The sequence below is a fragment of the Antechinus flavipes genome, chromosome 3 (genome assembly GCF_016432865.1).
Source record: "Antechinus flavipes isolate AdamAnt ecotype Samford, QLD, Australia chromosome 3, AdamAnt_v2, whole genome shotgun sequence".
Classification (NCBI taxonomy): domain Eukaryota; kingdom Metazoa; phylum Chordata; class Mammalia; order Dasyuromorphia; family Dasyuridae; genus Antechinus; species Antechinus flavipes.
The window spans coordinates 3493975-3519346 of NC_067400.1; the positions used below are offsets into that span (position 1 = coordinate 3493975).

General features: G+C 43.9%; 1 protein-coding gene across 2 annotated transcripts in view; it reads left to right on the forward strand.

Annotated features, from left to right (window-relative positions):
- ATP13A5 (ATPase 13A5) overlaps positions 1 to 25372 on the forward strand; it is a 96631-nt gene that overhangs the window by 15522 nt on the left and 55737 nt on the right. For both annotated transcript variants that reach the window (XM_051991623.1, XM_051991624.1), the window contains exons 2-9: positions 5480 to 5653; positions 7070 to 7216; positions 7662 to 7732; positions 7829 to 7909; positions 11281 to 11350; positions 13088 to 13222; positions 18631 to 18703; positions 20095 to 20223. In XM_051991623.1, the coding sequence (XP_051847583.1) occupies positions 5480 to 5653; positions 7070 to 7216; positions 7662 to 7732; positions 7829 to 7909; positions 11281 to 11350; positions 13088 to 13222; positions 18631 to 18703; positions 20095 to 20223 (880 nt within the window). The remainder of the gene's footprint in view (positions 1 to 5479; positions 5654 to 7069; positions 7217 to 7661; positions 7733 to 7828; positions 7910 to 11280; positions 11351 to 13087; positions 13223 to 18630; positions 18704 to 20094; positions 20224 to 25372) is intronic.

Sequence of the window (25372 nt, forward strand, 5' to 3'; positions counted from 1 at the left end):
GAAAACAACAATATAAGATAATTTATTCCATTCTATGTCCCCCTTACTACTTCTTCCAGTGCGTCACTTTTTCTTATGTCTTAATTTTATTTTTTGGATAAAATCCCATCATAGCCAACCCTCGTGCCTCCTGTCTTTGTATATCCCTTCCAAGTGCCCTAATACTAATTAATTTTTTTAGGAATAACAAATATCATCTTCTCTTGTAGAAATATAAACAGTTTAACCTAATTTTATCCTTATTATCTCTCTTTTCTGTTTACTTTTTAAATTCTTCTCTTGAGTCTTGTATTTAAAAGTCAAATTTTCTAATCAGCTCTGGTCTTTTTTATAAAGAATGCTTGAAAATCTTTGACTCATTAAATGTCCACCTCTTCCATCCTGTCCCTATGCCTGGAAGGATTATACTTAATTTTTCTATATAGATGGTTTTTGGTTGTAAATCGAACTCCTTTGCCCTCTGGAATATCACATTCCAAGTCCTTGATTCTTTAATGTGGAAGCTGCTAAATTTTGTGTTTTGTGTTTTGTGTTATCCTAACTGTGACTTCACAATATTGGAATTGTGTTTTGTTTTGTTTTGTTTTTTTCTGGCTGCTTATAATAACTCTTCTCTGACCTGGGAACCTCTGGAATTTAGCCATAATATTTCTGAGAGTTTTAATGTTTTTTCAGGAAGTGATTGGTGGATTGTTTCAATTTCTATTTTACACTCCCCACACACATATTCCATCCCCCACCTTTGTCCTAGGATATCAGGGCAGTTTTTCTTGATAATTTCTTAAAAGATGATGTCCAGACTTGTTTTTTTTTTTTGGTAAATGTGTTTGTTTTTGGTTTTTGATCATGGATTTCATATAGTCCAATAATTCTTAAAATAACTCTCCTAGATCTATTTTCTAGGTCAGTTTTTTTTTTCCAGTGAGATATTTTATGTTTTCCTCTATTTTTTTTTAAATTCTTTTTACTTTGTTGTATTGTTTCTTGATTTCACCTAGCCTTATAAGCTTCCACTTGTTCGATTCTGACGTTTAAATTTAAATTTATTTTTTTCTTTTTTTGATTTATCTTTGAAAATATTTTCCCAGTTACATTTAAAACATTTTTTTCTTTCGTTTTTAAAAATTTTGTGTTCCAGATTCTTTCCTTTATCCTTATCCCTGTCCCGAATTAAAAAACCACATGTGAATTTATGCAAAACATTTCCATAAAAATCATGTTGTGAAAGAAAACACAGACCTTTCACCATAATAAAAAAAAAAAACCTTTAAGAAAAATAAAATTAACTGGGTCTGTATCCCAAGGAAATCATAAAGGAGGGAAAAGGACTCTCATGTGCAAAAATGTTTGTAGCCATTCTTTTTGTGGTGGCAAGAATTGAAAAATGAGGAGATGTCCATTGATTGAGGAATGGATGAATAAGTTGTGGTACATGAAATTAATGGAATATTATTGTTCTATTAAAAAAATGATGAACAAGGTGATTTTAGAAAGACCTGGAAAAATTTATGTGAAGCGATGCTGAGCGAAACAAGTAGTATACACTCTACATAGTAACAGCCAGAATATGTAATGATGAATGATGAAAGACTTGGCTCTTCTCAGTGGTTCAATGATCCAAGGCAATCTTAATAAACTCAAGATAGAAAACTCCATCTGCATTCAGAGAGAACTATGGACAATGAATGTAAATCAACACATGCTATGTTTACTTTCTCCTCCTTTTTCTTTTGTTTTTCTCTCCTGTTTTTTCCTTTTTTTCTGATTTTTCTCTCTCAACATGGTTCATAAAGAAATGTGTGTTTCAAAAAAAAAATGCACACACATAACCAGAGGAAAAACAAACAAAAATAACAAAGAAAAAGAAAATTTAGTGGGGAGGGGGGAAGAGAGAGAATGCTTCAATCTGTATTCAGACATAATCAGTGACTGATTTTTTCATCAGAAGTCCTTCAGAGTAGTCATGGATCATTGTATTGTGGAGAAAGCAGTTGTTTTCAATTGATCATCCCAGAACATTGCCATTATTTTGTAAACAGCACATTTCACTTTGCTTGAATTCATGGAGGACTTTGCAATTTTTTTTGAGAGCATCCTGCTCATTTTTTCCCCAATAGAACAAACCCATACCTACAAACACATACCACACTTTATTGAGCCATTCCCCAATTGATAGGTATCTCTTCAATTTTCAAACTTTTTTGCCCTGAGAGTTGCTGTAAATATTTTTGTACATATAAAAATTTTTCTTTTCTTTTTTTAAATCTCCTTTAGTATTCATGCCTAGAAGTGGTATTGTTAAGTTAAAGAATATACATGAATTTATAGCCTTTGAGTATAGATCATATCTTTTGATCATTTATTAGTTGGTTGTTTTTTTTTTTTTTTAATTTGACTCGGTTCCCTCTGTCTTTGAGAAAGATCTTATCACAGAAACTTGCTTCATTTTTTTTTTACAATTACTATTGTTAATTATATTTCCCCCATTTATTCTCTCTCTCCTTTCACCTGTCCCTCCACAAAAAAAGTGTTTTGCTATTGACTACTCCCTCCCCCAATATGCCCTCCTATTTTCTTGCAGAGTAAGATAGATTTCCATATCCATAGTAAGGGTATATATTATTTCCTCTTTGGGCCAATTCTGATGAGAGTACATTTTCTCTCATCCCTTAATTTCATCATTTTTTAAAAGATATTGTTCCTTCATGTCTAATTCATAGCTGTGCCCTCTCTCTCTATAATTTCCTGCTAAATGTCATAATAATGAGAAAATTCTGAGTTACAAGTATTATCCTCCCATAGAGGGATTTTGCTGGATGACTGATTCTTGATTGTATTTCTAGTTCCATCGCTTTCCAGAATATCATATTCCAAGCCCTCTGGTCCTTTAATGTAGAAGCTGCTAAATATTATGTGATCCTGGCTCTAACTGTGGATCCAATATACTTGAATTCTTTCTTTCTGGATGTTTACAATATTTTCTTCTTGACATGGATTTCTGGAATTTGACTATAATATTCCTAGGAGGTTTCATTTTGGGATCTCTTTCAGGAGGTGATCCATGGATTCTTTCAATTTCTCCTTTACCCTCTGGATCTAGAACATCAGGACAGTTTTCTTTGATAATTTTGAAAAAGAAAAAGAAAAAGTTCTTGTTTTCATACACCATATATTCCTTAGATGAATGTGTTAGGTAAAATAACCTTCTATACAAATGATTTTTTTTAAATGGCCATGACCCATAATAATTAAGTAATGACCAATAAAGTTTGGAAATATCTTTTTAATGGGCTCTGTAGATTGTTTTGTATTGTCAGAGTCCCATAACTATGGGAAAGTTGGTGAAATAATTGTCTATGATGGGTAGGACCTCACATTCTCTACTGGGGCCCATTCATGATCAGTATGATAGTTGATGTAAGTACTTCCTAATGCCTTATGGTTTGCTAGCGATAATCCTTTTACCAATTTTTAAACAAGACATTCTTAGCCTGGCCTGTTTGAACTTTTTAAAAATTTTGATAGCCTTTTGAATTGTAGGTGTTTTATTTTATGCATTTAAAAACATTCTGAGAAGGTGTTCGTAGACTCACTAAAGAACCAAGGAGGTCCGTGTTACAAAAAAGGATAAGAAAGCTTTGCTCTGAGATGATCAGAGGATGTCAGGCCGCTCGGTGAATAGAATGCTGAGCTGAAGTCAGACCTCAGACACTTAAAGGCTGTGTGACATAGTAAGTCATTTAACCTTTGTTTGTCTTAATTCAGTGGAGAAAGAAATGGCAAACTACTCTGGTAACTTTGCCAAAGTTAAACCCCATACAGAATCAAGAATAGAAAGACAGGACTGAATGACTAAAAACAAAGAATAACAACTTCAGAGGATTTGGCTTTAAAAAGCAATCATTACTAAGGATGTATTGAAATGCTTTAATGGAAAGGATGATTCAGATTCTTCATAAAGCTGTAGCTGTTGAGTTACATAAGTTAGGCTACAAATCAAATTACTTAGAGTACTCACAATGGATTAATTTCGAGAGGAGAGATTTACATGTTATCAAAGTGACCAAAAAACTTAAATATAAAAAATCAAAGATGATCATCGATTTTAAGTCATATATATTTTAAGTAGCAGCACTATTATGCTCCAGGCTAAATTCTGAGTTAGAAAAAGAGGCAAGAGACAGTCTTTACCCTCGAGGATGGGAGAGAGAAGTAAAAATCACAGTATATATAAAGAGGAAATTCACAAAGGGAATGCATTAGAAGTAAGAGGGATTGGGAAAGGCTTCCGGTAGGTGGTGAAACTTGAGCTGGCACTTAAAGGAAGCCATGGATGTTATTAGTCAGAAAAGAGGAGAGGAAGTGTTCCAGGTATGAAGGACAGCCAGAGAAAATTTCTGGAGTTGAGACAGAGTGTCTTAGAAGGCCGGTGTCGCTGGATCAAAATAAAGTATAAAAAGACTGGAAAGGTAGGAAGGGGCTGGGTTATGAAGGGCTTTAAAAGCAAAATGAAAAATTTTATAATTGACCTGGAGACTGTAGGAAGTCACTGGAGTGTATTTAGGCAGAGACGGAGGAGGAGAACCAGGAGGGAGAATATCCCAAAAACCTAGAGGGAAGAGAGCGTCAGGAAGAAGGGAGTGATCTATAGTGACAAAGATTATAGAGTGAGCAAGGAGAACGAGAATTAATTAAAGGTCATTAGTTTAATAGCTACAAGATCCCTGGAAACTGTGGAGAAGGCAATTTCAGTGGAGGGATGAGGTTGGAAGTCAAGTTGCAAGGTTTAAGAAGAGAGTGGGGGGAGAGTGTGTGGTTGTAAACTGAGGAGTTTAGTTGCAAAGGGCAGAAGAGAGGGAGGGAAGAAACAAGAGTTTTATCAGGATGGAGAGACCCTGGCCCGTCTGTGGAAGAGGGTGGGCAGGGGACCAGGAGTAGCCACTGAAGATGCTCCGCCAGAGGAAGACTCTGAAGGACTTTCAAAGCCAAATGGGGGATTTTGTGCCTGTTTCTTGTGGCAAGGAGGAACTCGGGAACTTTTTGGATCCATCCATCCCTCTCAATAAGCAAGTGCCTATTGTGCGCTAAGTGATCCGTGGGATGATGTAGTCCAACTTGGCCAGGCCATCCACACTGCGGAATTGGAGGGAAGCTGCTATTATATAATTTGTTCCTTCTCCCACTTTCTTGGAATTTGAGAAAACACCATTTGCCCCCAGTCCGGGTCACGTGGAGTGAGCATGCAGTAAGAGTTTGCCCGCTAGTCTCCCCTGCTCCCCATCCCTCCCTCCTTCCTGCTCCGGCCTGGCTCTCCGGCTGCCTCCAGCCCCATCTCGTTCTGGTCCTTATGCCAAGTGAGAGAAGGAGTGCGCGGTCTGGGCTGGGGAAGCCGAAACCAGCCCTGGCCGGGACCCTGCCCCAGCTCCTCCACCAGAGCTGTCTGGAGGAAGGCTAACCAGGGCTTTTCGTTTGCCCCCAGGAGGTGTTTGGCTACAAGACCCAGGCCCTGCGGAGAGCCCTTTGCCTGCTGGGCTCCATCCTGTCCCTGGGTCTCCTGAGCCTCCTTTTCTACTGGCGCCCGCAGTGGAACGTGTGGGCACACTGTGTGCCCTGTCCCTTGCAAGAAGCCGATGTGGTGCTGCTTCGGACGACGGTGGGTTTCTCTCTTGTTGACAATGGATGCTGAAACTAGGCCCCTTCTGGGGCTTTGGGGGCTCCCTGGGGAATGGCAGCCTAGAATTAGTCTAAGGTAATTTCTCAGGTATGAGGGGACACTGGCCTTCTGCACTTCTAAGGTCTCTCAGTTTACCAGAAGAGAAAAAAGAAGAGGAGGAATCTGTGATTCCTTCCAGCGTGAGCTCCCCCGCTCCCCCTTGTCCCCCAGCTTCTTCCTCGGGGAAATCCTCCCCAGACCACCAAAGACACTTGGTTTTTAGTGAAGGGAAGAGAAAGTAGCTGCTACTGTGTCCTCTCCCTTCCCCTCTTGACTTTCCAGACCAGAAGGGGACTGTGGGAAAAGTACTGGCTGTGGAGCCAGTCCCATATGTGAGCTCCAGCTCTGCTACTTATCAACAAGAGCTGCAAGTCCCGTGGCACGGCCCACTGCCTCCCCTCCCTCTGCCACCCTCCAATTGTGCTTGAAGGAGCACCATGGCTAAAGCATTGAGTAAGCACCTTCTGTATGCCAGGCACTGTGCTAGGAAACAGATAGAAATGAAACAATTCTTGGCTCCAAGGAGCTTCCTTCTTTGGGAAAAACTCCTTTGATCTTCCTCTCTGTGTGTGCCATGGAAGGCACATTTATCCACTCTGGGCCCAGCTCGCCAGGATTCTGGCTTGCTCAGAGTTCTCACACTGGTGAAGTTTTTTTTAACCATGGCCACCTCCATTTTACAGATGAGAAAACTGAGGCTTTGATGAAGCTATAAGGGATTTATGCATCTAGTATACCATGGCCAAGCAATGTTGTGGGGGGAGGGGTTCAATATGGCGATCTTTGGAGTCCAAGACGTGGCCTTTTCTTTAGGTTGTCATCAAACCAATTCCATGGCAACCTCCAGAGAGTCCTTTAGACTTTTCTGAACCTCAGCTTTTTCATCTGTGAAATGGAGAGAATATTTTTCCATTACCCTGGAGCTCATTTGAGGTTATAATAAGTAGAAGGGGGTCGGAGACAATTAGCTTTTTATCTTTTATGTAAAAGTCTCACACAATCTCTTCAGTGAACGGCAATTTGTGTCACACTGAATGAGATTGAATCAGAACACGAGATCGTAAGCCGATCCTAGTGTAAACTAGTGTTTTAATAGAAGCCAGTGTTTAAACTCTGCCTTTTGAGTATATTTAAAGAGACTATTAAGCCCTAGCATTGGCTTCCTGGGTATGGACCAGCAGTCGGGCTGAGATCTGCACTCAGGGCCCTCCGCGTGGGAGGTGTGCGGTCCGGATGGGGCGTGTGGTCCGGATGGGGCGTGCGGCCTGGATGGGGGGTGCGGCCGCCCGCACTCCCCACCCCCCGTATCCCCGAGGAACACCGGGGGACCGGCTGAGTCAGGAGGTCTTTCTCTAGGATGAATTTCAGAAATACACAAGGAAGAAAGTGATCTGCCTGTACTTGTCCGTTCTGAAGAACCCCATAAACCCCAAGTCGGGAGAGACGATTGTAGCGGATCGCCATTCGGTCATCAACAGAGCCGTGCTAAAACCAGAGCTGAAAGTAAGTGACCTTGAGAAGGAGACTCTTTGTTGTGTCGGGGAAGGGGGGCGGCTATCCCCACGGGCGCACAGGCAGGATGGAGGAGTGGTTAGTGCGCCGTTCGGTGTCAGAAGAAAGATCCTGAAGCCTGGTGTGACTCTTCCTAGCTGGACATAATCTCTGGGAGACTCGGTTTCATCATCTCTGCTATGGGAACAATGCAAGGTTGTGAACCATCAGTAGACAATAAATCAGAATAGAGGGTACACAGGGTGAGAGGAAAGAGACGGAAAGGACCCTGCATTCATCCTGCTTCCCCCTCTCGGTCAGCAGATGGGGAAACTGCAGCCTAAGGGGAAAAAGACTTCGTATAGGTCATAGATCACCGGGACTAGAGCTACTGGAACCCACATCCCCTTTCCACTGGAGGGTGGCTGCTGTGTCCTTCTCCCCTTGGCTTTTACAGGTGCGGTGTATCCAGGTGCAGAAAATCAGGTATATCTGGGACAATGTGGAAGAACAATTCCAAAAAGTTGGGTAAGTCTGCCTGTAACTTAGAGAAGACCTGGGAGGAGGGAGTGTGGCCGGGGGGCTGGTTAGAGCAGCTGAACTGTGTTCTTGTGGACTCCACAGACTTCTGGAGGATAGTAACACCTGCTCCGACATCCATCACACATTTGGATCTGGACTGAGGAAGGAAGAACAAGAGATCAGGTAGGGCGTGCTGAAGAACAGAGATCAGGTAGGGCGTGCTGAAGAACAGAGATCAGGTAGGGCGTGCTGAAGAACAGAGATCAGGTAGGGCGTGCTGAAGAACCCTCCCTCCTTCCTCTAGAGGTGGGACCAGACTGCTCCTCCTTGGCTGTCTTGGCCAGTCCTTCATTTTCTGCCTTGTTCTCCCTCTGTGCAGCGATAACTGGAGGTGAGACATTCAGAGGGGGTGTCCTCCTCCAGACAGATTTATCAGGCAAGGACGCAGAGACTAAGGTATTGGGTTTTGAGGGGTTTTGAGGGAGAAGTTAGAGTAAAAGACAACCCTAATGACGTCAGCCCAAATTTGGGCAAGGAAGGAGGAGCCTTCAACATAAATAGGGAAATTGGAAGGAAGCGGATGCTTGGGAAAGTAAGGGGAATGATGATATATGTTTTGAATAGGATGAGATTGGATTAGGGTTGAGTCATAACAAAATAAAATAAAGACATAATTTTTAAAAAATACCTATCAAAAATGGGCAAAGGATACAAACAGATAATTTTCAGGTGATGAAATGAAAGCCATCTATAGTTATGTGAAAAGTGCTCCAAGTCTCTTTTGATTAGAGAAATGCAAATTAAAACAATTCTGAGGTACCACCTCACACCTGTCAGATTGACTAAGATGACAGGAAAAGATAATGATAAGTGTTGGAGGGAAATGTGGGAAATGTAAATATAAATGTGGGATATGTGTAAATATAAATAAATGTGGAAAAAGAAAAATAAATGAGGGATAGATAGAAAGATAAATGTGGGAAAACTGGGACACTGATACATGGTGGAGTTGTGAATTGATCCTGCCATTCTGGAGAGCAATTTGGCAGCAGTGTCATTACTGATCTGTATCCCAAGGAAATCATAAAGGAGGGAAAAAGACCCACAGGTGCAAAAATGTTTGTAGCATTTTTTGTGGTGGCGAAGAACTGAAAAATGAGTAGATACCTATCAATTGGGGAATAGTTGAACAAGCTGTGGTACATAAAGGTAATGGGATATTATTGTTTTATAAAAAAAAATGATGAAAAAACTGATCTTAGAATGACCTGGATTTACATGACATGATACTGAGCAAAACAAGCAGAACCAGGAATACATTGTACACAATAATAGCTAAAATGTGCAATTATCAACTATGAGAGACTTGGCTCTTCTTAGTGGTTCGATGATCCATGACAATCCCAATAGACTTTGGACAGAAAGTTCTGTCTGCATCCAGAAAAAGAACTAAGGAGACTGAGTGTAAATCAACATGTGCTACATTCACTCCTTTTTCTGTTTTTTTTTTTTTTTTTTTTTAAATCTCTCCCACGGTTTTTCCCTTTGGCTCTGATTTTTCTCTTCCAACATGATTCATAAAGCAATATTATTTTTTTCAATCAATAAAGAAATATTTATTAAGTGATTATAATATACCATGAACAATGCTAAATTCCAGGAAGGTATAAAATAAGTAAAACACTATCCATCAAGACATTTACATTCTTTTCCATAAAACAATATTATTAAAAACAAATAAATTTACTAGAAAAAAATTAAAAATACCTCTCATCTGTGAGCATGATCACAGTCAAAGTAATTTTCAACCATGATTCCAAAGGCTGATTTCTTATCCATTCTGGAAACATAGTCCCACTATTCCTTTCTCTTTGAATAGCAACCAAAATCACTTAAGAATTCTCTTTAAGATGTTGCTTTCCAAGATAAAAGTTAAAGGCATTCTTTTAAGATAGCGTTTTTAAAAACAGCTCTCTCTGTGTCTGTCTCCCTCCCTCCTTCTCTCTCTGTCTTTGTTTCTGTCTCTTTTCTTCCATTTCTCTTCTCTGTCCATGTCTGTCTGTCTGTCTGTCTGTCTCTCTCATTCTGTCTGTCTCTCTGTCTGTCTCTGTCTCTCTCTGTTTCTCTCACTCTGTCTCTCTCTCCCCTGTCTCTCTGTCTCTGTCTCTCTTTTTCTGTCTCTGTGTCTGTTTTTGTCTGTGTCTATCTGTCTGTCTGTCTGTCTCTGTCTCTCTGTCTGTCTCTGTCTCTCTCTGTTTCTCTCTCTCTCTCTCTCTCTCTCTCTCTCTCTCTCTCTCTCTCTCTCTCTCTCTCTCTCCTCTACTCCCAGATTGTTTGGATGTCATGTTGAAATCAGTGAAATTCTTCACAATGTCTTCTTCCCACTTAGTCACAATTTCTAATTTGTGTTTGAGACTGATCTTTACTCTTTGTTGCAATGATTTATCTGCATACAGATAACTGATTTGAAAATGAACCTTTTTCTGGAACCAATCATTTCCTATCTATTGAAATATCGTCAACTTCATTTTTACAATATGATTTAATGCTTGACAAGCTCAGGACTTCTGAGCTCTCTTATTGAAGAAAGTATTTTATATACACCGATTAGAGTCTAATATTGGTGGAGATCAGCTCCTGTAAGAGTTTAGCAATACACTGATCATTACATAAAGATCTCTGATTTAAAGTGTCAACATTTAAATGAATATTTATCGATCATCTGGAAACAATGGGATTCATTCTTCTTCTTCTCTTCTCGTTTTCTGATCCTGTCACTGCAGAAACATAAACTCCCCCCACCCCCAGAAGTGGGCAGCATTCTTTTTCTTTCCCTTTTTGCTTTCTGGGATGACATGGCTCATGAATTCATCATATTTTTTCAACCTATGATTGATTTACCTTTTCAAACATATTCTTATCCAAGGTCTTGTCACAATAGCCTCGGTATGTTTTGAGAACCACATCTGAAGTCTTTCCACTTTGATATAATCTACCCAAACTTGTGATCTGCATTCATGGCCTTTGGGGACCCAGGATTGATAATTCATGACCAGGGTGGAAAATTATGGTAAAATACTCTTAAAATGGGAGAATCAATATAAGCAGAAAAGCATATGTATATGTTTGTAAAATATATTTTATTTTTTTAAAAATAATAGCTTTTTATTTTCAAAATACATGCAAAGATAGCTTTCAACATTCACCCTTGCAAAATTTTGTGTTCCAAATTTGTCTTCCTCCTTTCCCTCCATTCCTTCCCCTAGACAGCAAGTAATCCAATATATATTAAACATGTTCAGTGAAATACATATATTTTAAATGAAATAACTTTGAGAGAAAATTCATCCTGAATTACGCAGGCGCAAATTGATGCCTTTGGAAGGGGGCGGGGGAAATTTTTCATGATTATTTAAACAAACAATGAAACTAAACAATGAGTCGAAGAAAAGAATGAACGAAAAGTTGCTATTATGAACTGAAAGCTGAGTTAAAAGAGGGAAGACGCCTCCTTTCCTGGCCTGTTATATTGATGAATGATCAATGTCTTACAGGAGGTACATTTGTGGACCTAATGCCATTGAAGTTGAAATCCAACCTATTTGGAAGCTACTCGTTAAACAGGTAACCTGATCCCATCCCAATTATTTTTTAAATCAGTTTCCCACCTTGTTTCAAGCTCTTCCAGCCAAGCAGTTAGCTAGCAGTCTTCTGTAATAAATACGACTGTGACTTCAAAGGGGCTGAACTGGGAACCTTTCCTTGAAGCTGCATTTTTGGATTATGAAGGCCAGGCCCAGCTTGCAAGGAGGGTTCCTTGGCAATCTGCATTAGCTTTCTGGGCACTGGCCTGTGAAATCCATTAGATTAGAGGCCTAGAGAAGGGACCAATTTATTTGAAAGATGTGGACATTGCCCTCCTCCCTCCCCTACTTAAATAATGTACCCAAAGTCACACAGATAGTAAGTGAAATAGCCAGGATTTGAATCCAGGTCCTCTGGCTGTACCCCTGAGATTCTTGCAGTCTCATGCTATAAAAAAATCTAACCCTTTTTCTTTAGCTATGGCTTAGAAGGCAAGTGAGCTAAATGTAGATTTGTAAAAGATCCTCTATACCAAAAAATAAAATAAACAATCGGACAGCTCAATCTAGCCTTAGACACTAGCACTTAACTGTATGGGCCCACAAGCTAGTCACTTAACCCCAGTAGTATTGCCCCCCCAAAAAAAAATAAAAAAAAATTAAAAGGTGCTCTAGCACAGAGTGTGAAGCATGATAATAATATATTGTATCATGCTGCTCTTCCCTCTGAAGTTTTCCCCCCAATATACTAGCGAGTATTCCTGAACACATGATAGGATCAGCATCCTTGCAGAATTTACCATAAAAAATTAAAATAATGACAGTATTGTCATTTGTGAGTCAAGCAGGTGAAAGCAGGCAATGAGATAGTTTATGGACAGAAGGGATAAAAATACATGAGAAGAAGGGGAGAGATCCCGGAGCTTTAAGTTCTCCTTCGTGGAGAATTTGCTGTTAATACATGTTCATGCCTGTTGGGGAGCAGCGCTCCTCAGTGAAGGATGCAGATCTCACAGAATCAAGATGGAACCTAAGAAGTTTCATCAGATCTGATGATGGAGAGGGCAGTTAGGGAAGGGCAGGATGCCTTGAGTCGGGGTGCGAGTTCATGTGTCCTTGCCAACATGGAGCTCCCCATGCAAAGAGTTCCCTGGTACCCACACTGAGAACACTTCCCTACCACTGTGTCCAGTTTCTTTGACCACTTGGGCGTCATCGGGGCTTCTTGAGCCCAGAAGTGGCAGATTGGGAAGAGCTTAGATCACTTCAGGGGCAGTTAGGAGGCACCAAGCACAGAGAGCACCTGGAGCTGGAAGCTCGAGTCCAACCTCAGACATTTGACTTGCAGTGGACTTATGGGGAGTCAGTCACAAATTGAACAACAACAAATAGAGCGAATCAAGAGAGAGCAGAATACGTGCCCGGTGTGGAGGGATTCTTAGCCGAGGGCAGAGGGCTGAGCTATGGCCGTGACTCGCCCTGCGACTCCTGAGTCAGACCGCTGTGGGCAGAGCTGGACCGCCCTGGCGAGCGCCCAAAGTGTGTGCTGGGGATCACCAGGAGGCCTTCTTTATCCTCATCTTGTTATTCAGTTCAATGAATAAAACCCAAATCCAGCTCCAGACCGGGCCCTGGGCCTTGCAGGCTGAAGGGCGGCTCAAGGCACTACGAGGCTCACACTTTTTAATTTAAAAAGATTCCCCTGCTGTCTTCTTAACCCCTGGTGCCCGAGCAGTGAAGAAGGGACTTTCTGCCTGACGCTGTCTCTCCCCGGCAGGTTTTGAACCCGTTTTATGTGTTCCAAGCATTTACTCTGACTCTGTGGCTGTCTCAAGGCTATATCGAATATTCCGTAGCCATCATCATTCTGACCCTCATCTCCATTGTCTTAAGCGTCTACGATCTCCGGCAGGTAAGGGTCCCCGCTGCCCTCCCCTCTCCTTTCTGAACTCTGCAGAGTGCAAAGGCTGTCAAGAGGCCAAGCAGACAGACCTAGAGGTGGCCCAGTGGCGTGAGAAAAGTCCAGGCAGGAAAATCTTCCCAACCCCCTGAGCTTTCCCAAGCGGGGGCTGCGGGCTTCCTGCCCACTTGAGGGCTGGAAGCAAGTCTGGGTAAGAGCATCTTGTTGGGTTGGAGGAAGAGCCTCGTTGTTGGAGCCCTGCTGGCCCTAGACTGGGAGATAGCTGAAAGCCTGGGTTCTGTAAGGCACCTCTGTCAAGCACTGCTTCCTTCTGGAGGATATTTTACACTCTTAACCTCACCTACCCCCAGGTCTAGAACCATAACAATCCCATTAAGACTGGCTTTGCTCTTGGAAGGGGTGTGGCCATCACCTCCCCGCTGGCTCCACTCACTCTCCCTGTAATTTTCCAAACCAAAATATCTTTCTCTGGTCACCACTCCCCCATATGCTGTCTTTTCCATTAGAATGATTATCTATCATCCATCCATTTATCTATCTATCTATCTATCATCTGTCTGTCTGCTTGTCTATCTATCATCTATCTTTCTTCCTTCCTTCCTTCCTTTCTCTTCCTTCTTCCTTCCTTCCTTCCTTCCTTCCTTCCTTCCTTCCTTCCTTCCTTCCTTCCTTCCTTCCTTCCTTTCTCTTCCTTTCTCCCTCCCTCCCTTCCTTCCTCCCTCCCTCCCTTCCTCCTTTCTTTCTTTCTTTCTTTCTTTCTTTCTTTCTTTCTTTCTTTCTTTCTTTCTTTCTTTCTTTCTTTCTTTCTTTCTTTCTTTCTTTCTTTCTTTCTTTCTTTCTTTCTTTCTTTCTTCCTTCCTTCCTTCCTTCCTTCCTTCCTTCCTTCCTTCCTTCTTTTCTTTCTTTCTTCCTTCCTTCCTTCCTTCCTTCCTTCCTTCCTTCCTTCCTTCCTTCCTTCCTTCCTTCCTTCCTTCCTTCCTTCCTTAGATGGATTATCTTCCCCAAGAAGTTGGGCAAGACTTTTTCTATTATTAGTGCAAGCCATAAGCCTAGGTTGTTCTTGCTGCTGTTAGTCTCCTCAGCTGATTCCTCAGATTCATTTTACCCAGTAACATTTATCAGTTTTTACAAAAGAATATTTACTTCACATATATAGCCAGAAGAGAAATACAAAGATGTCATGTCATCACCCCCTACCCCCCAGCCCGGGGATGGCCACAATCTTCCCTATATCTTGGCTAGCAGAACAGCAATCTATCCCATGACCAGCAGGATGGAACCAGTTGTTTATTGCCCCAGACTGAGGGCAAGTAAGTTCCGTTTTATGCATTGGCTCTTCCTCAGCCTCTGCATCAGCTGTATCAGCTTGTACCTTGAGGCCCGCTCAACCCATCCTTCCTCTGTCATTCCACATTGCTATAGATGGATTAGCCTGAGAGCTATAGAGATAGAGATAGATGAGACATTAATTAAGAGCTTAACATCTGCCAGGTATCGAGCTGGAGAAACAATACAAAGAGAGCCAGTCATTCCCTGACTCTTAAGTAGCTTATGTTCTAGTAGGGGCCAACACATAATGGTGAGGAAATGGGGGGGAGGAGAGGGAAGATAGAAGGCAACGAAAACTATTTTCTTCTTTTTTACAAACACTTTGTGAAATGCTGTTCTGAAACATCCTTGGCTAAGAGAATTTTCAACATGGAGGCTTGAAGGTTTTTTCAGACTGTACTTTTAAGTTAGGTTATTTAGCTGCTGTTCTCTTAGTGACCCCCGAGTCTCTCTCTCCTTCAGAGAAGGAGGAAACATTGAAAAAAAAAACATGATTAAAAATTCGTCCAGGAATCAATCATTGAGCAGGGTAAATAGAGTTTAATCCCTTTACCATGCTATTATAACAGCAAATCGATCAGCATTTCCTGAAACTCTACCTTTGTGGCTCCAAGGCTGAGAAGCAAATATTTGTTGAGTTGAATTAGATTGAACAGACTCTCACAAGAGGGGATGAACCCAGTTGCCGGATTTGACTGATGGGCAATGATTGCTTGGCAGGAGGCTATGTCTGCCCCGCTCACCAGGCCTGCTAGCACCTGCATTTCTCTGGCACAGATGGACCTGATCCATATTTGAGACTCAAATAGGCATAGCCAAGCTCAGCAAGGACTGGATGGGCCTTCTGCATCCCCAAAGCCAGATCCAGATAACCTCAAATGGGTCCTGGAAGCCATGCACACATCCAGGCTCACCTCTGGGCCTTGGTCTGCTCTGGCTTGTCTACCCCTTTTTAATACCCACTGGGTCCCTCTCTGTCTCTTTCTTAACTTCCCAGTTCCTTCCTTCACCACGAAAGCCCCTTCCCCAGCTATAGGCTCTGGCTTCCTTCTGCTCTCAATCTGTCAGTGTTCGGGAGAAGAAAGAAAGGACTTTGTTGACTCACAAGCACTAAAATCGATAGGAGGTCTCATTATTGTAATTATAACATTTTACACAGCTAATCTATGGGATTTCTGCAGCATTGCAGATGAATAAAGGCGGGGAGAGTCCTGGGTGATGAACTCTTGTAGATTTGTTTCTATGGGAAATGTATCCTCGGGATCAAATGGACAATGAAATATATATATATATATATATATATATATATATATAGAGAGAGAGAGAGAGAGAGAGATGAGAGAGAGAGAGAGAGAGAGAGAGATGAGAGAGAGAGAGAGAGAGAGAGAGAAGAGAGAGAGAGAGAGAGAGAGAGAGAGAGAGAGAGAGAGAGAGAGAGAGAGAGAGAGAAAAGTTCATTTATAAAATGATGCTGCCTGTCCTAGGCTTGGACTAAACAGAGGGATTAAACCAAGCCAAAGTTCTATTTTTGTGTGTGTTCAATCTTGCATTTCCCTAAGGGGGACAGTCTCTCAGAGTGTGCCCATAGGGAATACTGGGACATAATTTCATTTCTTCCTCCCTTCCTCCCTCCCTCTCTCTTTCCCTCCCTCCCTTCCTCTCTCTCTCTCTCTCTCTCTGTCTCTCTCTCTCTGTCTCTCTCTCTCTCTCTCTCTCTCTCTCTCTCTCTCTCTCTCTCTTTCTCTCTCTCTGTCTCTCTCTCTGTCTCTCTCTCTCTGTCTCTTTCTCTCTTTCTGTTTCTCTCTCTCTCTCTCTGTCTCTCTCACTCTTTCTCTCTCTGTCTCTCTCTGTCTCTGTCTCTCTCTCTCTCTTCCCCCCCCAAATTCAGGACCCAAATTCAGCAGTGGCATGGTTCTCCAAATATTATGTGATGGACATAACTCCTGGTTTAACTCTTACTTTGGGTTGCTTGATTCAACAGAGATGTAATAAGTGCCGAGGGTGCTGAACCCGCTCTTGGTACTACAGACAACAATGAAACTGTCTCTGCCTTTAAGGAGCTTCCCTGGGGAATCTCTCACTAGAGAGAAAAATAAATATGAAGTGATTTCTGGAGAAAACGGGGAGCATCACTGAGTAGCACTACCAGCAGAGGCTTGGAGGAAGCCAGGATTTCCTAGAGGTGGAAATGAGGTCAGGTGTTCCAGGCGTTGGGAAGAGAGACAGGCTTGGGGAAGGAGCAAAACTGGGGGACAGCAAATAAGGGGCCAATTTTACTCTCACATAGAGTATGTGAAGAGAAATCAGAAGCAGTTGAGAATGACAGGGAGAGGCAGAATGGGGAGAGCTTGTTATGCCAGGCCCAGAGGTTTGAGTCATACCAGTTTCTTGAAGGGGACGCAAGGGGGACTTGCATCTTGGAATATTAATTTGTCAGTTGAGAAAGGATCAGAGAGCTGGAAGCTCAGTGAGGCAGTTATTAGAATAGTCCTGGCAAGAGGAAGAAGGACATTGAATTTGGATTGTGGATGGGGAGGGGAAAAGGGATTTATATAGAAGCTGTCAAGGATGAAGAGTTGACAAAGCTTGGGAACTGACAGGAAATGGAGGCAGAGTAAAGAATGACTCTAAAAGCCCAGGTGACCATCAATATGGTTTTCTTCAGCAGAAAAGTGATGGTCAGAGGAGGGGAGAGTTTGGGCCAAAATATAACGAATCATATTTTAGACATTTGGAGTTTGAGATACTGGGACAGTCAGTCAGAGACGACCAGAGAGCTGGGGCATTGTGGGACTAGAACTCAGAGAAAGGTGGGGGAGGGGACAAGCAAGTAGAAGCACTCAGTGAGAACTTATTGGGCACCGGTTACATGCCAGGCTTTGGGCTATCTCTGGGCTACAAAGGTAAAAATGAGGTTGTGCCCCCTGTCCTCATGGAAGTGATGATCTAAGAGGGGAAACTACATGAATGTTGGGAGAGGGGGATGAGCGACAACATGAGAGCTGAAGACCAGGGGAGGACCGCGGCAATTTCTGCTGCTTTTGTATCTGTCTTTTTTTTTTTTCTTTGATTGTGGGAGACCGACATGGTTGTGGGCCCCAAAAAGGAGCCAGGGAGAGAAAAGGAGGCAACGTGGAGGGGGAGAAAAAAGGGAACTTCCCTACTGAGGGAAGCTGGATGGGGTCAAGAAGTACAGAGGCTCCATCTTGTTAAGGAGAAGGAGAAGGATCACCTCTGTTAGAAGCTGGAGCAAAGGGAGGCTGTGAGCGAGCTGCACACAGTGGGCTGAATGTGAGCTGTCAGGCAGAATATGGAGCCTTCAAAGGATGTTTGCTTAAGAGAGGAGAAGATGAAGTCTTCTGCCCAGAGGAAAGAAATAGAACGAGCCATGAAGGGCTGGAGAAGAGAAGGTCTAAAATGAGCGCTGGAGGGTCTGATAGTCGACTTGGCGAGACCAAAGGGACCGCTAGGTTGGGATGGCAGCTTGGCAGGGGCTAGAAGCACAATGGCCTCATTTGTCTTTTGTTCTTGAAAAGGCCCAAGACACCAGGGAGGCAATGCCTGCATGTGCAAGTGAGTTGGATTTGGGGGAGAAGGGCCATCACCGCCTCAATTTCTCCTCCAGAGCCAGCTGAGTCAGTGGCCAGAGAGTGATCAAAAATTGCAGCATTTGCAAGTGTGGGATTATGGGAATTCAACAGCAGCAGGAGCAGAAACGAGAAGCCAGACAGTGGGGGGATGAGGGTCAAGGTGCTGTGGGTCACCTTCTAAAGCCAACTTTGTGCTAAAAGAAAGTAGACCAAAACTCTGGGAAGTGAAGGAGTCTGGGATAGCAGTAGTTTGTTGCGGTAAACCAGGGATTCCAGAGGGTGCGAGAGAACAGGATGGTGGAGGAGGAGGTAGAATGGAGAGGACCAGGCTTTGGTGGTGAGGGGGAGACACAGAGCCAAAGTAGGAACAGAATGTTTGACTCCTCAGCAGATGCTGCCTTTGAATCGCCCAGCGAGCAGAAACAGGAGTGGGAGCATCCTGACCCTCTAGTGTTTACTTTTTGACTTTGAACCCCACAGCAATCGGTCAATCTGCACAACCTCGTGGAGGACCACAACAAGATCCAGGCCACGATCCACACCAAGGAGGAGGGTAGGGGCCTTTGCTTTTTGTTTACAGCTTTGATTTGTTTCCACTTATGACACCGGTCTCCTCAATCATCTGATTCATAGCTAGCTCACTCCAACCTGATCGCCCGGTTCTCAAGACTCCTAACACAGGACATTCACATATTGTCCTAAATTATTTTGGTCTCCTGTTATTTGCCAGAGTATCTTCTCTGTGTGTGGGTCTCTAGCTCTATTCCTCTCTCTCTTCTCCCCTATTTTCTTCCTTCCTCTCCCCCCCTCCTCCCCCCGCCTCTGAACTTGGCTTTGGACCAAAATTGCGACTGTAACATAGGTTACTAACATGATGCTACTGTAACATGGGTTACTTACCATGATGCTACTGTAACATGGGTTACTAGCATGACGTAGGAACATTGTAATATAACATAGTAACATAGTCATTAACCCAAGTTGCACTGAAGGGCACTAGCAGTGGGTCTCAGAGGCAGAGTGAGGAGCTGGGGCCATGATAACCAGGGGTGCCAGGCTGCTGGGAGAAGCAGTGAGGGGCCAGACTCCGTGAAGACCAACCCACAGAGCCTGAATCCCGAGCATGGCACCCCTGCAGCAGTGCCAGGCTCTTGAATTGGCTGAGGACTTTGTACGCGTCTCCTGGGGAGGCAGAAGGCAGACTCCGAGCACCAGGCACCGGGCACGGCTCGGGGAGAGCTTCCAGTCAGTTACCAGACAGTGCCAGGCACTGTATTAAGTGCTTTACAGTTATTATCCCCTTCTAAATTCAAAACAATTTTGAGTGACAGATGCTCTTATTATGCCCATTTGGGGTCCCTAATACTCTGTCCTCGATGAGAATCTTCAGTCTAGACATCTGATGTTGTAACCAAGTGAAGTAAGACAGAGGGAGAAGAAAAGGGGACCCAGGACAGATGTCTCTGGGGCATCCATAGGGACTGTCATGGCATGACTTGGATTTGGATCCAGGAAAGGAGAGGTCTAATGGCAAGAGAGGGAGGTCCCCAAATTCTAGGGGGGAGAGTGTCTTGGAGGAGTAGGTGATTGACCATGTCAGAGGCTGTAGGATCTCAAGGAGACTAAAGAGAAGAAAGGTCATTGGATCCAGTCCCTAAGAGATCCTTGGTAATTTGGGAGAACGCAGCTTCAGTGGAACAATGACGTTGGAAGCCAAACTATAGGAAGCTAAGAAGTGAGTGAAGAGAGCAAGAGGAGGTGGGGACCGGAGATAGCTTTTCTAGGAGTTTTTGCCACAAGAGGAAGAAAAGATGTCAGATAATGGGGGTATGGAATGATCAAGGGAGGGGTTTCTGCAGAAGAACAGGTGGGAGAAGAAGGGAAGGAGACAAGCGCAGCGCTGCTCCTCATCCACACGGATGGTTTCCTCTCTTTATTGCCCAGGTCTGCAGGAGCTCGAGTCCCGTCTCTTGGTACCCGGAGATATCCTCGTTCTGCCGGGCAAATTTTCCTTGCCATGTGACGCTGTCTTGATTGATGGAAGCTGCATCGTCAACGAGGGCATGCTGACAGGTACCGCTGGGAGAGTCAGGGCCTTCTGTTTCCTTCCCACGTCTTCCTTGTAGCTCGATGCCGGCCATCTCCCTGAATTTTGTCTGATGTGTGAACTACTGCAGGGGCTGCAAAGGAGCTCCCAGCGGGGTCACTGTCTTCAGGGCGCCTCAGTCCATTTGGCAAGAAAGGGGTGATGGGAGACTGGCCCTCGAGGGCTGTCTGAGCAGACTCTGGGGGATCAGTGCTCAGCAGGCCCTGGCCTGGTTTGGTTCTTAGTGCTCCGCTGAACACCCAGACTGTGAATGACTACCCGCGGCCAGGCGGAAGTTAAGCTTTGCAGTCTCCATTTATTACCCGAGTGCCCGCTTCATCGACCTTTTAGGTCAGCGTTACCACATTAGCTCCCTTTGTCGCATCCCTCCGGGGTTAATGCAGCAGCCATACGCTGACATTTCAGCGTCCGTGAGATACTTATGAACACAGAATCGCAAAAAGCCTCATGTGCTCATCAGCATACCCCAAACGGTTGGGATGTTTTACCAGCACCCTTCGGTGCAAGTACTTCTACTTGTGGAAACAATTGGAAAGAGCAGAAATGATTGGACTGAGGGAGTTACCTCAAATACGTCTTCAATTCATTGCTGAGCGATAAATAGTATAGTTCAAACGCCTTGTTTCGGTTGCTGGCGTTCTCCAGAAAGATTATCCTGATTTTTTTTAACCAAATATGTCTTTACAATTATTAGGGAGATGGTGAACCAATAAGGGTATGGGCCTGCTGGTCTGCTCCACTTCTTGACCCCACATTTCTATAGAATCATGGAAAACTTGGAAAGGGTGGGAGCAATCTGGAGTACTTCCCAAAGGGTGCTCGGGAAGGCGAGGGACCTGATCATCTTGGTACAAGAGGGGTGAAGCTGGTTCTTTGTGCTCCACTGGTGCGAAATGAAGTGAAATGAAGACACTTCTCTGATCTCCTGGGGCCCGCTGCCACCTCCAACCGTCATCACACTTTGAGCACCAGCACTTGAGGCTGGTATCTTTGGTCAGGGTCACGTTGTCCAGACAGAAGTTGTGAATGTTCTCCCTTACTGCAGTGAGATGTTACCTTCGTTTTCTTGCTTCAAGACGGGTGTGTGTGTGTGTGTGTGTGTGTGTGTGTGTGAGAGAGAGAGAGACAGAGACAGAGAGAAAGAGAGAGACAAAGAAAGAGCAAAAGAGACAGATACAGAGAGAGAGAGAGAGAGAGAGAGAGAGGAGAGAGAGAGAGAGAGAGAGAAAGCATTTATATATGTGTTTAGCACAAATTCTTTGAGAAGGAAGGACAACAATAGAGAGAGTTTGAAATCAGTTCTGGGGTGATGGTGACCCCAAAAGTGAAATCCTTGATTCCATGGAATACAGAACACAGGTAGACTTATGTAGTGCAGCTCTGGCAATAAATTTAATAAATGCATTTAATAACTGCTCACTGGGGCAGCTAGGTGGTGCAGCAGATAGAGCACCAGCCCTGAAGTCAGGAGGACCCGAGTTCAAATCTCGTCTCAGACTCTTAATACTTCCTAGCTGTGTGATCCTGGGCAAGTCACTTAACGCCAATTGCCTCAGCAAAAAAAGATGCTCATTGTTGAGATTTATAAAGCTCTCTGCTTCTATTATCTCCTTCTGTCCCCACAACAATCCTCTGAGGTAGGCGCTGTGATTACTATCATTCTCACACTTACTGGACTCTAACATAGGTGATGTCATTTTGATCCTCTTGAGAATGGAGAACCAGCATTCCCATTATACAGATGAGGAAACTGAGGCTTGAAAAAGCAAAAGTATTTGCTTCAAAGTTATGTGATGAAAATGGGGATAATGTCTGTGAGGCTATTGTGAATGAGGAGGCTTTGTAAATGTGAGAGGTCTCTATCTCAATGGGAGTTTCAGTAGGTTAGGCTGAGGTCCTTTTTATCTTCTGTTCTCAGACTACAGCAGAAAGCCTGGAGTAGACTAGGTAGTTAATGATTGTTAGTTGGATTGAATTAGATCGGAGTGTGAGCTCCCCGAGGCTGGAGAGGGCTTCAGTTTTTGTTTTGGCTCCCAGAAGTCTAGCACATTGTAGGGGGCCATGGCAGTTTGTTCAATGGGATGAATGGAGTTGAGATCCTGACCCACATCACCAAAAAAATGCTCCTTCCACTATAAGGACTTTTTGGATGAAAGAAAGAATGAATGAATGACAAAGCACATATCAAGTGCTTACTTTTGCAGGGTACTGGGCCAGACCCCGAGGATACAAATAGAAGGAACTCCCTGAAGGAAGCTGCCTTCTACCTGGGAACCCCAATACATAAAGGGGAGTTGGGAAGGAGGGAAGGACTGGTGGCAGACAGGAAGGGGGAAGGTCTGGTTCTGGATAAGATAAGGTGAGAGCTCATCTACCAGGACCCAGTATCCCAAGGACAGGTTCTCCTGGGGGAAGGAGGTAGAGGAAGAGGATAAGGGTATGGTTGAAAGTGTCCACTGTGTCTTGGACTCATAGTTACTTAACTATGCTTAAATGATATGAGTCTTCTTCCTTTTCTCTTTCCTCCCTCCCTTCCTCACTCCCTTTCCTCCCTTCCCTCCCTCCCTTCCCTTCCTTCCTGTCTCCCTCCCTCCCTCCCTCCCTTCCTTCCTTCCTTCCTTCCTTCCTTCCTTCCTTCCTTCCTTCCTTCCTTCCTTCCTTCCTTCCTTCCTTCCTTCCTTCCTTCCTTCCTTCCTTCCTTCCTTCCTGAATGGAAAAAGGTGGGAGGGAGAAAATGTACTTGATAACTTTCTTGCCAGCTGAAAAAGTTGTTAAAAAGAAATGGCTTCCATGTCTATGTAACACACAATATCATAATCAGATGATTCCCATCAAACACGGGCAGCATCAGCATGGGCGCGCATTTAGGGTTACAGTCGGGTTAGGGTAACCCTAATTTCGCGCTGATATGGAAGAGGAAAGCCCACTTGAAACTGAAGAGGGAAAAAAAATAGGATTCCTGAGTAGTCGGTAATCTGAATAGGATGCCATTTAGAATAATTAAATCTGCCCAACAGAGGAATTCAATTAATTTAAATTAAAAGCAAGCATCCGAAGCAGCTACCAGATGCCCGGCATCTTGCTAAGTGCTGGGGATATAAATTAGAAAAAAGAAACACAGTCCCTGACCTTAGAGAGCTTGCCATCTGATGGGGAAGACCACCCAGGGAAGCAGCAGGGAGTTCTCTGCATGGGAATTAAGGTCTGGGTAGTGGAACCCAAGCAGAGAAGGTGTTGGACCATGGAGTGGCCCAGAATGCCATTCTGTTGCCTCTCTGAAGGAAGGCCTTGGGAAGAGTTGACTTCTCCATCCTAAAGGTGGCTATCCAAGGGGAGAGTGATTGATGATGCTTGGGGGTTGAGCATCAACGGCCCGGGCTCATAGTGATGAGATTTCAGGGGATCTGTCCATGTGGGGGAGGCAGGATGTTCTGTGGAAGCCGAACTGCTGATAGGAAAGGGAGCGTTACCTGGGAATGGGCCCCCTTGGTGACTTTCACATTCATTCTGTTGAACCCCGAATAATAACCCACAGCCACCCCCTCTTCCTTGGCATTAGGACTGGAAAACTGAACTTTAAAAAAAAGAGCCCAGGAAAAACAATGAAGCTTGGGCCACTTTATTTACCATTGAGTCATAGATTCCAGATGCTTTATCTTGACCTTCTTATCTTGCCTCCTATCCTGTCAGGATGAAGTTAGGATCCTTTCCTGCAATTATGGCTTATCTTCCCAGTGACCTCACCCCACCTTATCTGCTTTTGTTTCCCCTAGAAGAAGGTACCCAGATTATATATTCTGTTTGCAAACCCCAGTTGGCGCAAACCCCAGTTAGCTCAAACCCCATACAAGTTCCCTGCCTCGGTTGATCTGGACCGAAGTTTTGGACAAGATTCCCATGTGGTCAGCTAGCTACAAGTCCACATTAAAGATTAAAAACCAACCTCTGCTTGCCTCGGTTTCTCTGGTATCCCAATTCATCTGGGCACCTCTTATTTCATTCTAGTAGAATGGAAGCTCCTTGAAGTCAGGCACTATTTCCTGTTTGTGATCCCCAGTGCACGGGCCAGCTGGTCAGTCAATAAGCATTTAATAAATTTTGACTGTGTGCTGCACGTTCCCCCTTCTCCTCAGCTTCTGGCTTGCATCTACTTCCATCTTCCAAAATCTGGAAGCCACTTGGCTACATCGAGGCAGCCTCCGATTCTCCCAAATTCCTCTACTTGCCTCTCTCTGAGAAATTATTCAGTTTCCTCCATTCGAGGCAGCTGGTGGCACAGTGGTTAAGGCATTGGGCATAGAGTCAAAAGACTGAGTTCCAATATAATCTGATGATGACTAGCTGTGTTACGCTAGACGAATTATTTTTAACTTCCACGTGCCTCGGTTTTAACCCTGTAAAATGGTGGTTGTCAAGAGGATCACTGCTCAGATCCAGTTTGGACTCCATTTTTTTCTGAGGTTCCTTTCGGTGATTCTGCGGGAGCCCTTCTCACTCTAGGAAAAAGCTCCATGGTTTGGATGTAGCCAGAATTGCTCTGGTTCTGTGGTCCTGCCAACACCTCCGGGCTGAGCTGCAGATGGCCGACACCCTGTGTTTCCCGGGCTGGCCCAGCAACCCTTCCACTTCAGCTGAACCAGCTGCAGGCTGAGCTCCTCTTCTATTCCCTTGGAGCCTCCCAGGGGGCCTTTGAGCCAAGATAAAACACCCAAGTGTAGAAGGTTATAACAGTCATTTGCATCCTCACCATCAGCAGCACTAAGAGTTCCCCACCTTAATATGGTAAGCACATGCTTATTTTATTTTATTTTTTTAGTAAACTAAGTTCCCTTTCCCGAATTTTCCTTTTCTGACAGGGGGTCCTAGTTCCTGACCCTCTTTGAAACAACAGGACATCATTTCCTAAAACTGGGATTGGGCTGCTCGGGATTCTGCTGGCTCACTAGTTTCCTTTTATGTCCCCCCAAAGATGGGAGATCATCTCGCTTCCTTTGGCCCGTCGGGAGGCGCGAATTTAGGGTTAGGATTAGAGTCAGGGGCCCACAGTGCCAGGAGCCGCTTCATTAGACTCCCTGGAAACTGGTCCCCGGGAGAGTGTTTTAAACAGAGACCGTC